Genomic DNA, 15607 nt, shown 5'->3' on the forward strand with positions numbered 1-15607 from the left:
GGTCAACATGGCCATCCAGGGGAAAGGCCCAGCGCCCGGCCTGGAACCTGGTGAGCTGTCAACATCACCATCCCTGGAGGTGCCTCCATGAAGACAATGATACCCAGTGTTTGCAAAATGCTTTATTGTTATTGCTGCCATAAAATTCAAAAAGCTGGTAATAAGTGTCTACAAGTGATGCTCTACTATTTACAACAGGCCTCGATTCTTCCACCCCCAGCCAGGCCCATGAGATGATAACTTTATCCACAGGGTGATGCACTCCTGCATTGGGCCGTTCCTACCCTCATGTCCACCTGTCTTTATTAAAGCGTAAATGGCACTTGAGTGTACTGAAATTGGCTATAATTGGCAGGGTACACCCCAGCCTTTCTATACGATTTCAAGTCCTTGGATTGGACACTTGCCCTGATTCTTCATTGTATACGTGGGGAAACTGAGGTCCAGAGAGGAATGGTGTAACCCCAGTGTCACAAAGCTGGTTAGAACAGGGACAGTAGCCCCATTCCAGACTCCCTTTCCAGTGGTTTTCCAAACCATGATGAACTGACAGTTGTTGTTGCTGATGGGTGGGAGACCTGGCTTGGACATGTACTTCCTGGTGGCCCTCATCTTCTGGAACAACTCTCCTACAGAGTTCTGTGACACTGGGATGGGCGTCAGAGATGTGGACTCTGGGCCTCTTTCTGCCAGTATCATGTTGTGCGAGCTTGGGTGAGTCAACCAGCCTCTCTGGGCCTCAGTGCTAATCTCCACTGATGAAAGGTGAGGGCAAGACTGAGTGTTCTCTAAGGGTCTCCAAGGCACCTGTGTCTTGCATTTGTGTCAGAGGAAGCAATCACTCATCCACGGGGCAATCTTTTTGTTGTTACTCATGATGCCTTGTTGGACAACTAAGCCTGTGCAGATCACTAGCTACCAGCAGACAGATGGGCCGTAGCACACGCCCAGCTCCCACCATGGAGGCCTGTGGATTTCAGGACCCACTTTAGGGCTGGGTCACTTTGCCAAGGAAGATCACGTTCTTGCCGTTTTCCACAATGAGTATCAGAAAAGGCCTGTTGAACACCACCCTTGGAGGGTTCAGTCGGGCTGACCTGAACATGAAGACCACCCCCGTGGCTGCAGCCGCTTTGGTTCCTGACTCATCCATCTCCACCACGGCATCATGCACCATCTGCAGGGGGGACACCAGGCATCACCAAGCCACCAGGGGCTGGGAGAAGCCATCACAGCAAACAGCAAATCTTCTGCCTGTGGGCATCCCTGTCAAAGTCCCTACGCGCCTGAGCTATGAAGCAGGTGGGAAATGAATGATCAAGCAGCTACTCTGTACCGGACACTGGGCTGGGCAGTGACTGCACGTGTGTCTATCATTGAGTTCTCCTGACTTCTCAGAGTGAGATGTGACCCTCCAATTTTACAGAGGAGAGAAGGAGGCTCAGAGACTCAGGTATGTGTTGGGTATCACACAGCCAGTAAGTGAAGGAGCCAGCGCCGGAATCTGTCCTTGGATTGCTCAATACAGGACTCCTTAACCCAGGCACAGTGGTAGGTATGGCTTCCCATTGCACGAAGGGTAAGACCAAGGTGAGACGCTCAGATCTTGAGGGAAAAGAGGAAAGGGAGAGAGATAGAGACAGAGAGAGAGATGCAGAGACAAAGAGAACAGAACGGAACGGAATGGAATGGAATAGCGATCTCTGAAGGCAGACTCTGCTCAGGACCTTCCGGACCCACCTCGGACACCTGGATGTTGGGGTAGTCGCTGATGCCGGACAGGTCAGCCTTGGAGGTGAAGACCTCACTGATCCCCAGCCTGGGGAGGACTTTCTCCAGCTGATAGGAGCCCTCAATGGAGAACTTGGGAAGGTACAGCTCGAGCTCCCTGAAGAGAGAAAGGACCTTTCTTAGACTGTTCTGGGGCATTGGCTCCCTGAGCTCATGCCTCTGCCATCTCCCTCCCCCAAGCTTCCTAATGCTCCTCTGGCCCCTTGTCTAGGGTGGAGCTCCCCAGAAGTCACTGCCCACCCTGACACCACCCCAGGAAACCCAGCTTCCAGCCCTGGCCCTGCCAGCTGGGCTTAGAGGCAGCTCCTTGGCTGGATGAGTCCTTCCCATCACAGCTGTGTGGCCCGAGGGGACCATGTATCTCCCTGGGGGCGTGTGGGGTTAGGCTGGCCCTGGAGTGGCCTGAGGGTACCTCTTTGTGAACATCTTAAGCCAATTCCTCAGCGTTTCCTCGCTCAGTCTGTTCTCCAGCTGCGCCATCTTTCCCTCGCTGGGAAGAACGAACAAGGCGGTGGCGTTGCCTTGGTAGGGGACCCCCACCACCCTGCAGGACAGGTTTCGGTCCAGGAGGTAGTAGTACTCATCCTCGCGGTTCATCATGGGCACGCGCACCGCTTTCTTCCGGGTCACATGGAAGTCCTGCTCCTTGGTGTTTTCGGGGTTGAAGCTTGTCTCCCACTTAGCTAAAGATGAAAACGGGAGAAATGGCAGGGAACTCTGTGTAAGAAGGAGAAACTGTATTGCACGATATAAGAATAAGATTCATTGAACTGATTATTAGACAATATATTCAAAATGGTATTCCTAAGGTTGCTTAGAAAATTGATATTATAGACTACCATTAAAATTCATGTTTTGGCAAAAAAAAAAATGAGAAATTCTCAGCTGCAAATGGAAGGAGTGGAGAGAGAAATATGGTCAACAGAGATCATCTTTACAGCAGCCTCAGTAGCGGTGATCTTGGAACCTGTTGAATAGAAACGCAAGCCTCCTTATAACTTGGGGGCACACTTGGACTTTTTGTGGGGCCTTTCCTTCCACATCTGCAAAACAAGGAGGCTGGCTTTCGTGTCTTCAGAGGCCTTGGACCCCTAAAGTTCTTTGTTATTCTCTTTGATACTACTCAAGCCCAAATATCCAAGTGAAGAGGGTGAAAAACCCGGCTGGCTGAGAATGCTACCTGATATCTGGGTGAGTTATTCTGTTTTTCACTCTTGCCCCAATGTTGGATTTTGATCTAATTTTGGGAGAGCGGTTTGTAAGGATCCTGGAAATGTGTGATTTTTCCCCTTGGGAAGTCTTCAACTCTTCTGCAGCCTGGTGTAAAGGGGACAGCCCTGGATGAGGGGACAAGAAATCTTAGAATCTGAGCTCGGTACTCACTGTCATGGTCTGAATGTTTGTGTCCCCTCAAAATTCATATGTTGAAACTAACCCCCAAGGTGACGACATCAGGAGGTGGGGCCTCTGGGAGGTGATTAGGTCATGGGAGTGGAGCCCTCAGGAACGGGACCAATGTCTTACAAAAGACCCCGAGAGCTGCCTTGCTCCTTCTACCAATCAAGGACGTGGCAAGAAGGCACCGTCTGTGACCCAAGGAGTGGGCTCCCACTGCACACCAAGTCTGCAGGGCCTCGACCTTGGACTTCTCAGCCTCCAGAACTGTGAGAAATAAATTTCTGTTGTTTATAAGCCCTTGATTTTTTTTTTTTTTTTTTGTTACAGCAGCCCTAATAGTCTCAGGCACTTGCTATCTGTGGCCATAGGAAAGACGTGTTCGCAATTTAACTCCCTCCCCTCTCCTCCCCTCCCTTCCCTTCTTCTTCCACCCCTGCTTCCCTCCCCTTCCCACCCTCAGACAGGCCCCATGCAGGGGAAGCGGAGGAGCAGGGACATAAAGGCTGGAGCTGCTCTTGCTGAGGACGGGAGAAGAGTCTTCAGAGGGACAGGGCATGTCTGGGGAAGTCTTGGCCCCTGGGAGGGCAGAGGGGCTGGTCTGTGGGGCAGAGGGGGCTGGGAGATGCCCTCTAAGCCCTTCTGAGGTCCCTATCCCCGGGTGGCCGTGACGTTGGTGTCTTGGGCGCAGTGGCCATGACCGGCTTGTGCTTCAGAACCTGTGTGGAAGCTGTGCCTTCAGGTGTCCCTGGGGCCCAGAGACAGGAACCAGCTCCCCGTCCGCGGAGGAAACAGCGTCCTGCGCTCAACAACAGCACCTCCACGGCAGGAGGCCCGTCCCCCGCGGCTGCTTGCCGGCTTTGTGCTCATCAGCAGGCTCCAGGGAGGACTAAACCTCCTCCCACTCCTTTATGTGAGGGAATCGGGCATTTTTTGATAAAAGCGGCCGAAAAGAGAGAGGCTCGAGCCCAAGGGCCTTACCTTTAAAGAAAATGTAATTCACCATCACCATGATGTCGGTGCTGTCGAGGTCCTTGATCAGGTCGGCAATCTTGCCCTGGGTCTGCTTTGCCACATAGTCGTTGATCTGCTTCTGGGCCCCTGCCGGGTCCTTGAAGTTGGTGGGGAAAACGTCCGCCAGGTACAGTGTCTTTAGGGCACTGAGGAAGGCGTCCACAACCTGCACCCTGGAGTCTGCGAACAGGGCGCTGCCGAGGCTCAGCTGGAGGCCGTCTCGGGGCTGGCTGAGCTCCCGCAGCAGCTGCTGGAAGCCCCGGTGCAGCTGCTCCTCCTGGTCTTCCTGCGGCTTGAGGCCCAGGCCCTCCAGGATCTGCGCCTTCGTGCTGGACCGAGTGCCCAGGGAGAGCATGGCCAGGCCGGTGGAGATGCTCAGCGGGGAGAAGAAGATGTTCTGGCCGGGGGCCGCTGAGGCCAAGGCCCTGTACAGGTTGAAGGTGAAGTCCCTGCTGCTGGGGGCTGCCTTGGCAGCCGCAGGGAGCTCTTGGACCCTCTTCCTCATTTCACGGGAGCGCTGGCGGCGGAAGGTGACAGCCTGAGGGCTGAGGAGCAGCAGGCACAAGAGGAAGAGCTGCATGGCGCTGCCCCTCATTCTGGAAGGAAGAGAGGGTGCTCTCAGAGAGGGCAGGGGGCTGGTGCCGCTGCTCGGGGCTGAGGGTCAGGAGGGAGGGAGGAGACGGAAAGGCGAGGGGGGCTGACACTCCAGAGATGTCACCTCGCAACACCCAACATGCAGGCGTGGTCTATTGGGTTTCAAAGAGAAGCGATGGCTCCCATGGGGTTGGAGGTGAGGCTGTATGGGACATGGACATCTCGCGGTAGGGAGAGGAAGGAGGAGGCAGGGGAAGGGCAGGCCCGAGGCAGGGGCCCAGGCTCCAGGTGAACAATCCTCTGCTCATCCATGTCAAGGTATGTGATGGGGGCAGATGGGAGATGGAGGGGAGGGAAGTGGCTTCTTGTGTTCTTCCTTGTCAGTGTCTCTGAGGTTTCCAGGGAACTAGAAGCTGCTTCCATCCGTGGCCTCTCACCTGCGCTTTGGTGTCCAGCATGTAGCAAGGAAACTCAGACCAGCTACCCCCGGGGCCCGCAGCACTGCTGGATTTATGCCGCTCCTTCAGCAAACACAGTGAGCATCCACCTGTGGCAGGACACCCATCGGTCCCCTTCTCCTTCACCTGGGGGCCGCTCTGGGCCACCCTTGTCCCTCACAGAAACCCCTTCCCCTCTTAAGGAAATCTGCTCTGCTAATGTAAGCATCCCAAATGCCCTCCTCTTCTGTGATGGGCTGCATCGTGTCCCCCGAAAATTCATATGCTGAAGTCATAACCCCCAACATCTCAGGATGTGACTGCACTTGGAGATAGGCCTTTAAAGAGGTGATAAAGCTAAAATGAGGTCACTAGAGTGCGTCCTAATCCAATATGACTATGTCCTTATAGGAAAAAAGAGGAGGCCAGACACAGTAGCTCACGCCTGTAATCTCAGCACTCTGGGAGGCCGAGGCAGGAGGATTGCTTGAGCCCAGGAGTTTGAGACCAGCCTGAGCAAGAGTGAGACCCCGTCTCTACTAAAAATAGAAAAAATTAGCCACGCATCATGGTGCTCGCCTATAGTCCCAGTTACTTGGGAGGCTGAGGCAGGAGGATCGCTTGAGCCCAGGAGTTTGAGGTTGCAGTGAGCTATGATGACACCACGCCACTCTAGCCTGGACAACAGAGTGAGAGTGTCTCAGAAACAAAAAAAGAAAAAAGAGGAGCTCAGGATACAGATGTGAACAGAGGAGACCATGTGAGCACATAGCGAGAAGACTTCAAGCCACAGAGAGAGGCCTTGGGAGGGACCAACCCTGCTGGCACCTTGGCCTCGGACTTCCAGCCTCCAGGACGGTAAGAAAAGCAGTTTCTGTTGTTTAAGCCCCCAGTGTGCGGAACTTTGCTGTGGAAGCCTAAGCAGAGCAAGGCCTCTCTTCTCGTCAACTTCCAGACAAGGACGCTCACCTTTTGTTTCCGGGGGACCTCCTGGGTGGGCCTTCGTGGCGTACTCCATCCTTCCCACCTTGGCCTTCAGTCCTCCCCTCCCTCTCCCGTCACTCCACCTGGGAACCTCCGCCATGCCCATCCCACCCCTTCTGGCTGCGGGCAGGAGTCCTCCCTCCATCCTCGCTGGAGCTGGCTGCCTGGATTCAAATCTCAGGCCTGCTGTGTCCTCACAGTGTGATTTAGGGCAAGTCAGCAACACCCTGAGCCACCGTTCCCACCTGTAGGGTGGAGGTCATAACAGCACCTCCACCATGGTGTGCTTGGGGGGCACGTGCTGTGGAAGTGTGAGCCGTGGGTGTGGTTTCATCTGGCCAAAGCCCTATCTGAGACCCCCGTTTCCTGGGCCGTCCCGTGGGATACACATTTCCTGCACACACAGTCTCGTGGGAGCTGGCAGCAGCCCGGCCGGTGCATTCCCAAGCTGGAGAGTGAACCCCCTCCCCTGGTTTCTCTCCCCCAGTGGGCACCGTGTCATCAGGTCCCCCAGACCCAGGGACAGCAGGGGCAGCCTGCCACAGCGTCGTGTGACCCAACAAACCAAACTCCAAAGGGCGCCAGACAGCTGCGTGGGAAGTTGCCCTCGGAGTGGCCGGTGGGCTTGGGAGTCAGGCAGACCTGGGCGGCAGGTCAGTCTCTGTCTGAGTGAAGTTGCCTGGCTTGGGCAGGTCACCCCTTGCCACCCCTGGCCTCCACATTGCACCCTGAACTCCAAGAAGGTGGCTCATTTCTCTTGTTCTGCCTGCAGAGCCTGCGGCTACACAGGATCGAATCCCGCACCCCTGGGGGTCAGGTGCCCGGCCTGCGCCCCCGCTAGGCGCCATGCCTCACGCCCCCCGAGGGAGACAGGTTCTATTACTAGATGGGCAATCTGAGGTTCAGGGAGGTTGAGTCACTTGCTACTAGTAGCAAAGCTTGGACTCAGACCCAGTTCCGAGCCCCGAGCCCCTGCTCTGAACCACTGCGCCATTCGGTTCTGCAGGTCCCTGCCTCCCCCGTACCTCCATGTCCTCATGATTTGGCGATCCCTGACTCAGCAGCCACCAAGGACAGCCCCAGTCTGCAGATAATTAAGCAGCCTGGTATGGGCTCTCGAGCTGACACTCCCATCTGTTCCCAGCCTGGGAGTTGCCTTCTGGAAGTCTCTGAAGGACGTGGGTGGGTGGTTTAATCTCTGTCTCCTCGAAACTAGTCATTTTCCAGCACAATATGGTCCCTCCTGCCAAGTGTGGGAACCACTCGTGTATCAAGATGCTGCTGAAGAAACACTTCAGCTCAACCCCTGCAGACTCGTTTGGAGCTGCTAATTACCCAGAAGAAAGGCCTTCGGAGAGTGGCTGCTGCAGCAGGGAGGTCCCTGCTTAGAGGGAGGGGCCCAGGGGCTGCCGGTGAGGTTCTGGCCTCAGCCCTGCCGTCTATGCAGCCGGCCAGATGGCCCTGGGCAAGCCCCAGCCACCTTCTGGGCCTCGGTTTCTTCAGCAGCAGCAGGGGGTCTGCCACGTGTTGCGGCCAGGTGTCCCCACTCCCAAGGTCAGAGAGCTTGGGCGAGAGCTGCCTCTCCCAGGGCCAGCGGGGTCTCCCTGGGGAGCAGGGTCTGCTTGCCCAGGGCCACGGCTTCACTCAGGCTCCTCTGGGCTGCAGGTTTGGGACCCAGAACTCTTGCTCCAACTGGACCTACTCTCTCTTTTTCTATTTTTTATTAAAGCCACTATTTATTAAGGACCTATTACACACTCTATAAAATACTACTACCTTTGCCAAAGTAAAACATTACTACATCCTCACCAAAGGTAAGCATGATTAACCCCACTTTACATATGAAAAAACTGAGGCTAAGTGAAACAGAATAGCTTGTTCCAGCCAGGGAGTGATGGAGCCGGGATTACAACCCAGGTTCCTTCACCTGGTGCACAGGCTGCCTCCTGGTTCCCTGTCGCGGCTCTGCGGAGTCGACACCTCTTCCCCCCGGCCCCCACCTTCTTGCGTGTGCCCCCAGCCCTCTCCCGAGCCGTCCACCTGCCTTAGCGCGTTGACGCTGCTCCCCAGCAACGTGGAGCTGGTGTCGTTATCGGAACTGAACAAAACAGGGAACAGAGGGTCCTCCGAGAGGAAGCTTCAGTTGCCTGTTTCAGGTTTCTTAGTTTTCAAGCCCGGGCTTTGCCACCAAGTTCCTGGGCCTCTGGTGCAGCTTTGACAGAGCTTCGTGTCACCTCCAAGCCAGGGTGAGCTTGCTCTGGGGCCTGGGAGCCTCCCACTCCTCAGATCAGCCCCCACCGAGTGCCAGAGCGCTGGCCAGTCTGCCCCTCTCCTGGGTTTTTACAGAGGAGAGAAGCTCAAACAAGTTTATCTGTCATCTCAGGCCAAGGTGACCTGAGGTGGCAGGGGGTGGGCATGGAGTGGGCAGGGCCCCACCATCCACAGACCCAAATCTCCTGGCCTGTGTTCCCCGTGCTGGGCAGTGACGTCCCGCGTGGGCCAGCTGTGGCTCAGCTGTGGGAAGTGAGCAGGTGAGGAGGGTCTGTCCCATATCTGCCAATCGCAAGAAGGGACGTGAGCCTTGGAGCCCAGGCAGAGAGGGAGAGACAGAGTCACGGTTTCCTCCTGATCCTAGAGACCCGGGAGCAGAGCTTCCTGGGAGATGTCACCTTGCCCTCCTTTCCCACCTGCGGCACGTCAGCAAGGCTGGGCAGGTTAGACGGGTCTTAAATCTGCTGCCTCTCCCCACTTTCCTGCCCCCCTTCATCTCTCACCCAGACCACCCAGTAGCTTCCACTTTTGCCCCCGCAAACCATTCTACATAGTGTGTAAAAGAATCTCTGTCAATCATAAATACGCTCACAGCATCCCCGGCATCTGGGGTAAAATCTGACTGATTTGTGCTCTGACCCAGAGGCCCCATGTGACCTGCCTCTGGCCAGTGGCCCCTGGACCCTCTCTGCCCTGGGTCACATGAGGCCCCCAGGCTCACTCTTCCTTCCCCAGTTCCTCAAACACGGCAGGCCCCGTCCCAGCCCAGCCCTGGGGCTTCTCACGTCCTGCCATCCCTCCTGGAATCCTCTCCTGAGCTTTCTTCCGCATGGGTTTCAGGCCCCTGCTTACACGTCACTTCTTGTGACGCCCAGCACACTGGGCCCTCTCCCCTTCTGCTGCTGTTCGCTGGAACGCTCCATCAGTTACACATGTGCCATTGATGTTGGCATCTTTTGTTCTGGCCCGTCTCCCCAGAGGGCATGCGCTCCTGCAGAGAGGACCCTCACCCCTGCGGCTCTCAGTCACGGGGAAGTGCTCCACACACCTTTGTGGAATGAATTCGGGAATGAGTGAGTGAACAGACGCCTGTCCACCCCTCTGCAGTTCAGAGGTGTCAGACCACGAGCTGAACAGGGAGCGGGGAAGCAGAGCCAGGCTGGGCATCTGGAACTGAGCTGTCCCTGGCTCCGGGGCTCCCTGGCCAGGCGACCTTGAATGACTCCCTCCCTGCCCTCAGCATCTGCGTGGTGGAGGTGGGACTGCCCTACACAAAGCTGCGCGTATATAACGTCTACACCTTGAGTTTAGAGATCATTCTAAACCTGTGGAACCAGCACCACAATCAACACCACAAACATGACCGTGACCTCCAGACATCTCCATGCTTCGGAATCCCCATCTGTGAATGAGGACGTTGGTCCAGGGGAGCAGCTTCCCTTTTTATTGCTGCATTTCTTGCCAAGGTCCTCATCCTTAGGAAAACTGAAAATTACACTCACTGTATTTCTACATTTTGTTTATTGAGCTAACTGCCGAACGGCTCCTTTAGCTCACGAGCAGCCACCGAGACTGTCCTTGGTGGCAGCCTCCAGGCAGGGTGCCCTTGTCTCAGGGAAGCAGATTCTATTTCATAATTTTTTCTGATTTCTAAGGGCCAGAGACTCCAGGCACACGCTGCCGTTTGCTGAACGCCTCCTGTCCAGCAGACATTCTGTCCCTACTGCCTGATTTCGGTTTCTCCACCTTGGCCCTGTTGACCTTTTGAGCGGGACCATGCTTTGCAGCGGGGCTGTCCTGTGCACCGTGCGGTGTTTAGCAGCATCGCTGGCCTCTACCCACTCGATGCCAATAGGCCCTCCCCACCCCAGTTGTGACGACCAAACATCTCTGCAGACACGACCAGGTGTGCCTGGGTGAGGGCCACCGCTGTGTTTAGTCTTTGTGCAGAAGGTGTAATTCTTTCCACCTTACCTATACGGACACTGAAGCTCAGCCAGATTTGGTGTCCAGCCTAGGGTCACACAGCTGGGGGACGCACCTCAGCTGCCTCGGAGGCCCCCACTCGGTCCCCGACATTACAGAGACTCTTCCGTCACACTGGGACTCCTCCAGGGCTTTGAAACCCTCCACACCCCGTAACTTTAGAACCCACCCTCGCCTCTCCTCGAGCGCCCTCGAGCCCCTGGGACCTCCCGATGCAGCATCTGTACTTACTCTGTCCCGCGGCTGACCGTGCACGCAGTGGAGGTGGCCGTCCGTCGGGCTTGGGAAAGTGCAGAGGGCTGGCTGGACTGCAGCCAGCATTTGTCATTGACCACAGCGGGCCCGGTCTCCACCCCTCCTTGGCCCCTCCCCGGACTGCCCTTTCCTGTCCTGGCTGCTTCCAGCCAAAGCTGCCTGAGCCAGAGGCTCGGACCAGGCCACCCACTCACTGCCCCCCAAGCCCCACACCGGCCACCACTTGCCTGGAATGGCATTGGCAGTCCTGGGGACAAGGCCCAAGAGGCCACCAGTTACCGGCCTTGCATACATTTATCTTTTTACAGTTTTGGAGGCTGGAAGAGCAGAGACAGGGAAAGGGATATTTCCGGCAAACCCTCCCTTTGACTAGGCTCCATTCCTTTGTTTTCTGCAGCTAATTTCCTGTAGACCCGCGGGAGCACATCCTGGAGCCCGTGAGCTCGCACAGGCCCGCTGTGCTCACTGGATCATAGACCCCAACAGTCCGACTCTGGTGGAAGAGAGAGGGGTGGAGAGATCTCACCATGGCTGAGATGCAGGGTCACTGTACCCGGCCCCACAACTGCACCAAAAACTAAATTGAGGTTTAGAGGGATGTAGGGAATTTTCAAAGTCATGCAACAAATTAGGAGCAGAATGAGGTTAGTGCCCAGGTGGCTAACTCCAAGGCTAGTGCTTTTTGCTCAGAAAAAAAGCTGTATGTAGGATTTCTATGGGCTTGGCTGAACTGTCTGCTTTTACCTTGAAATTGGGGTTTCCTAACTCAGTCCCTCACTCTCAAGAGCAATTCCAAGATGCTGGTGCAGGGTGCGGGCTCAGACCTTGCTGTGTTTCCAAGGTCCCCGCGCCTGGGGCTTCCTCTCAGCACAGAGCATGGTGTGTGGCCATGACCCCAAAGGTCGTGAGGCTACAGGTGGGGTGTGGAGTTGGCGGAGCAACAGAGGTTGCCCAGGGGAAGCAGACCTGATGTTCAGCAAGCCCGTTCCCTCTCCTACCTCCAACATTTCCTTTTCCTTCCCCGTAATTCTCCGGCCCAGTCACGAAGCCTTTGAACTTCCCTGGGAATGGTAAGTGCTAGTATTTATTGATGCTTTAAAACAGACCACATATTCGATCAAGTGCTTTGTGCATATTAAAGCATTTATGTCATAATCCTTCCAACAACCCTGCCAGGGGTAAACTGACCTCAGCCCCAACCTGGAGACCAGCACAATCACTCCTGGGCACCCAGCCTGTGTCTTGTGCAGTGTCCTCGCAATTCATCCTCATCGGATCGGTGAGAAGACAGAACCCGATAGGCTAGGTAATCATCCAAAGTCACACAGCTAACAAGGAGAGATGCTAACGAGGGGAAGATGGGTCCCCTCTGTCTAGGTTTGTTTTTTCCCCATTTACACCATGGGACATGGGCAAGCTCCCTTTATCTCACTGACCTGGAGATTTCTAGACTGTACCTGTAGGGTGGGACTCCGTGGGACACAGCAGTCCCAGGGGCATGGTTCCCCAGTGTGTTAGTCTGCTTGGGCTACCACTAAAAAATATCACACACAGGGCAGCTTAAACCACAGAAATTCATTTTCTCACAGTTCTGGAGGCTGGAAGTCCAAGATCAAGGTGCTATCAGAGTTGCTTTACTGTGAGGGCTGTTGTCCTGTTGTATAGCAGCTGCCTTCACCCTGTGCCTTCACATGGCCTCTTCTCTGTGAGCACACACACGTGAACACACATGCACACGCATGTGCACACACACACAGAGGACGCTCTGGTTTCTCTTCCTCTTCTGATAGGGACGCCAATCTTATCGGATCAGGGCCCAGCCTCATGACCTCATTTCACTTTAATTACCTCCCTAAAGCCCCTATCTCCGAACACAGTCACACTGGGGTCAGGACTTCAACATACACATTTTAGAGAGACACGATTCAGTCCATAATACCCTAGGTGAGTGTGTAGGGTGGGCCAGTGGCCAGGATATGGGAATTTGGTCTCCTAGAGCCTAGCAGGGGATGGGGAGGGACCCCAGTGGGAAGTGGTCTTTGGGAGAAGGGCTGGCTGTGCCTCCTTGCTCTGGTGGAACAGGTGTTCCTCTGCTTGGGCCTCGGCCTCCACACCCCCTGCTCCCCGGCACTGGGTCTGGGCACGTCCTGGCCTTGGGGAAGTTGAGTGGGACCCATTCAGGAGCCTACGGGGGCCACTCAGGGCTGGCTGCCACTCCCGCTCTGAACTGGGGCCCTGGTCCTGGTTGCTAGTAGGATGACTAACCATCCCAATTTGCCCGGGGCTGAGGAATTTCCCAGCATGTGGGATATTCAGTGCTAAAACTGGCCAAGACCCTGGCAAAGTGGGATGAGTTGGTCACCCTAGTTACTAGGCTCTTACCTCATTCTGGGATCTGGCTCCTGATCTAGGCCTGTGCCTTAATAACGTCCCCATTTCCCCCGTCTTCTCATCTCAGTGTCTGCAGGGCTGGCAATCCTGCCTTTGGCACCTGCTGTGATCCTGCCGTCAGCCAACATGCCTCCCTCTGCCTGTCACCTGCTTGCGAGTCTGGACCAATACATACTGGTGCTTCCTCCCTTCTGTTTATCCTTCCTTCCTTCCTTCCATCCATCCAACATCAGTGCTGATTGAGCACTAAGCATGTTCCAGAAAATAGCCCTGGGCTCAAGAAGAGAGCTACATAGCTCGATAGATGAGCTCAAGACAGAGCCAATGCTCAGACAGGTATCTCTGCAGTACAGACGCAGAGGAATGGTGTTCTCCCGGGGTTGAAGAGGGAGTGGAATAGGGAAAGCTTTGTGAAGACGGTGACTTTGGATCTGGGTTTTGAACACTGTCTTGGCATCTACCAGCCCTGGCTGAGTGCAGAGGGGCGGGCGGACAGAAGAGCCCATGGCAGCAGGAGGCCGCATGTTGGGCTGAGTGAGCTGCAGCCCAAAGCGGCAGAGGGGGCTGGCAGGGCACCGAGAGCCACTCAGGGAGGAAGAGGAGGGGGGGACAGAGAGAAGCCAGGGCCAGAGCAGGCGTGGAGGGCCTTGGAAGTCCTGCTGGGGGCAGGGGCAGGGCTTGAGCTTCATCCTATAAGAGAGATTCTCTTTGCCTGTCACAGGTATGATGGCCTGGAGCGGACAAGACAGGACAGAGTGGCACGGCTGTGATAACCCAGGTGAGAGGTGTTGGGGCAGGCAGTGGTCCAGGGGAGAGGCGATGGGGTCGGGGAGGGGCTAGAGAGGTGGAGACATTAAGGAGGGAGAGTGGGCCAGGAGTGAGGTGAGCGGTGGGTTTCGGAAGGTTGTATGGGGGCTGAAGAGTTCAGTTTTGGACTCTGAGGGCCTGAGGGGCCCGTGCATCTGCTGGTGGAGGGACAGGTGGGCAGGTAGGTGGGTGCACTGGGAGAGAGAGGTCTGGATGCCAGCGTGGAGAAGGGAACTAAAGCGAAGGGAGCAGATGAGGTTGGGGGTGTTCTGGGGGAGGAGGAGGCAAGAGGAGGATGGAGTAGGGAACTCGGGGGACCCTCAGCAGTCACCCTGAGCCCAGGAAGGTGAGCTCACAAAGGGGCTGGCGAGAAGGGAGAGGGGCCGGGGAGACAGCAGGGGAGGGGGAAGGAAGTCATTGTCAATGTCCGATGCGGCAGAACATTCAGGTAGGGCAAGGACAGTTGATGGGCCACAGAGGCCACCAGGGAGGTGTTAGTGGGGGGTGGGGAGCGGGGAGCAGGAGCCCAGGGCGGCAGGCCCACAAGGCAGGGGCTGTCGGGGCAGGGAAGCCACGGGGCAGAGGGAGCTGTGCAGTGCAGGGAGGGAGGCCTCAGGGCTACAGACTTTCCGGAGGGAGCGGCAAGGAGGGTAAAGGTGGTGATTAATAGAGGAGGTGGCAGGAGTCCACAGGCCCGAGAGAATAGTTAGCTATTTGTCAAGAAGAAAAACACCTGCTCTGATGAAACTGGAGGAGTATTGGCTTCCCAGGGCTGCCATAACAAATGACCACACGCTAGGTGGCTTTAAACAACAGGAATTTATCCTCTCGGAGTCCTGGGGCCTCGAAGTCCAGATCGAGGTATTGGCAGAGCCATGCTCCCTCAGAAGGCAGCGCCCTGGGAGAGCTGAAAACTTTAGGGGGTGGCTCTGAGGACCGGGCCACCTTGGCTGGGCCCGGGATCTGTCCTCCACCCCTGCTAAGCAGCGCAGCAGCCGGAGAACCAGCCAGGGTTGACAAGGGCTCACGGCCACGGGCCTGACAGGGAAGCCCTCGTTAACTCGGTCCTGATGGTCTTAGCTCGTAGGTCAAAGGCGGTGTGTCCTTTCGAGACCAAATGGTTGGCTTCCTGCCCAGTTCATGTGAACTTAGCATTCTTCTTCCAGAATGGCTATTAACCCAACCTCAGGACTGGGTAGGTCAGGACACATTTTTTGTTTTGTTTCTATTGACATCAAGAGCAACAAAGAACGCTATCTACCTTCAATAGGCAAGTTTCACGCCAGGCGGAGGCGGGTTTTCTCAGCCCACTGAGTGTTTGTAACGACTCTGAACAGAAATGCCTTCAGATGGGGGCCCTTGCTGCTCCACCTGCCTGGCCCCCACCACTGCCTGCCCACTCTACCTGCGTAAGTGACCTGCCCAGCCCTGGCAGGCACATGCAGTTGTGACCCTTGCTTTAGAGCACATAGTTGCGACAAAAGATAACACGAGGTAACGATAGTTAACATTTGTACAGCTCCGGGGATGAGCCACCGTTTAAGTGCTTTACCCGCAGTAACTCAGGGAGTGCTCAGAGCAGGCTTGTGAGTTAGGTATTGTCGTCTGCATCTTACAGGTGAGGGAGCTGAGGCACAGGAAGATGGCCCAACCCCCACACCCAGCGTTGTGGGCTGACTTGT

At 55.8% G+C, this 15607-nt stretch overlaps 1 protein-coding gene across 2 annotated transcripts; it reads right to left on the reverse strand.

Moving 5' to 3' along the window:
* Window positions 1–107: 107 nt before the first annotated feature.
* SERPINA5 (serpin family A member 5) lies at window positions 108–10795 on the reverse strand. Of its 2 annotated transcripts, XM_045561407.1 has the most exons (5): window positions 10704–10795; window positions 4168–4796; window positions 2204–2474; window positions 1741–1888; window positions 108–1177 (listed from the first exon to the last, which is right to left on the reverse strand). In XM_045561407.1, the coding sequence occupies exons 2-5, from the start codon at window positions 4793–4795 to the stop codon at window positions 989–991; spliced, it is 1236 nt and encodes a 411-aa protein (XP_045417363.1). In that variant the 5' UTR covers window position 4796; window positions 10704–10795; the 3' UTR covers window positions 108–988. The 2 variants fall into 2 exon arrangements, with proteins under 2 accessions (XP_045417363.1, XP_045417355.1); XM_045561399.1 differs by lacking the exons at window positions 108–1177; window positions 10704–10795 and adding an exon at window positions 5232–5254 and having other exon boundaries at window positions 1551–1888.
* Between the last annotated feature and the right edge of the window lie 4812 nt (window positions 10796–15607).

This window comes from Lemur catta, chromosome 1 (assembly GCF_020740605.2).
Source record: "Lemur catta isolate mLemCat1 chromosome 1, mLemCat1.pri, whole genome shotgun sequence".
Classification (NCBI taxonomy): Eukaryota; Metazoa; Chordata; class Mammalia; order Primates; family Lemuridae; genus Lemur; species Lemur catta.

What these genes read in the sequence shown, in the direction of transcription:
- SERPINA5 (XM_045561407.1), bottom strand. Translation starts at nt 4,795, where the DNA reads ATGAGGGGCAGCGCCATGCAGCTCTTCCTCTTGTGCCTGCTGCTCCTC. An exon ending in GAATTACATTTTCTTTAAAG is followed by an intron (nt 2,475 to 4,167) that starts GTAAGGCCCTTG and finishes TTTCATCTTTAG; the next exon opens with CTAAGTGGGAGACAAGCTTC. An exon ending in CTTAAGATGTTCACAAAGAG is followed by an intron (nt 1,889 to 2,203) that starts GTACCCTCAGGC and finishes TTCTCTCTTCAG; the next exon opens with GGAGCTCGAGCTGTACCTTC.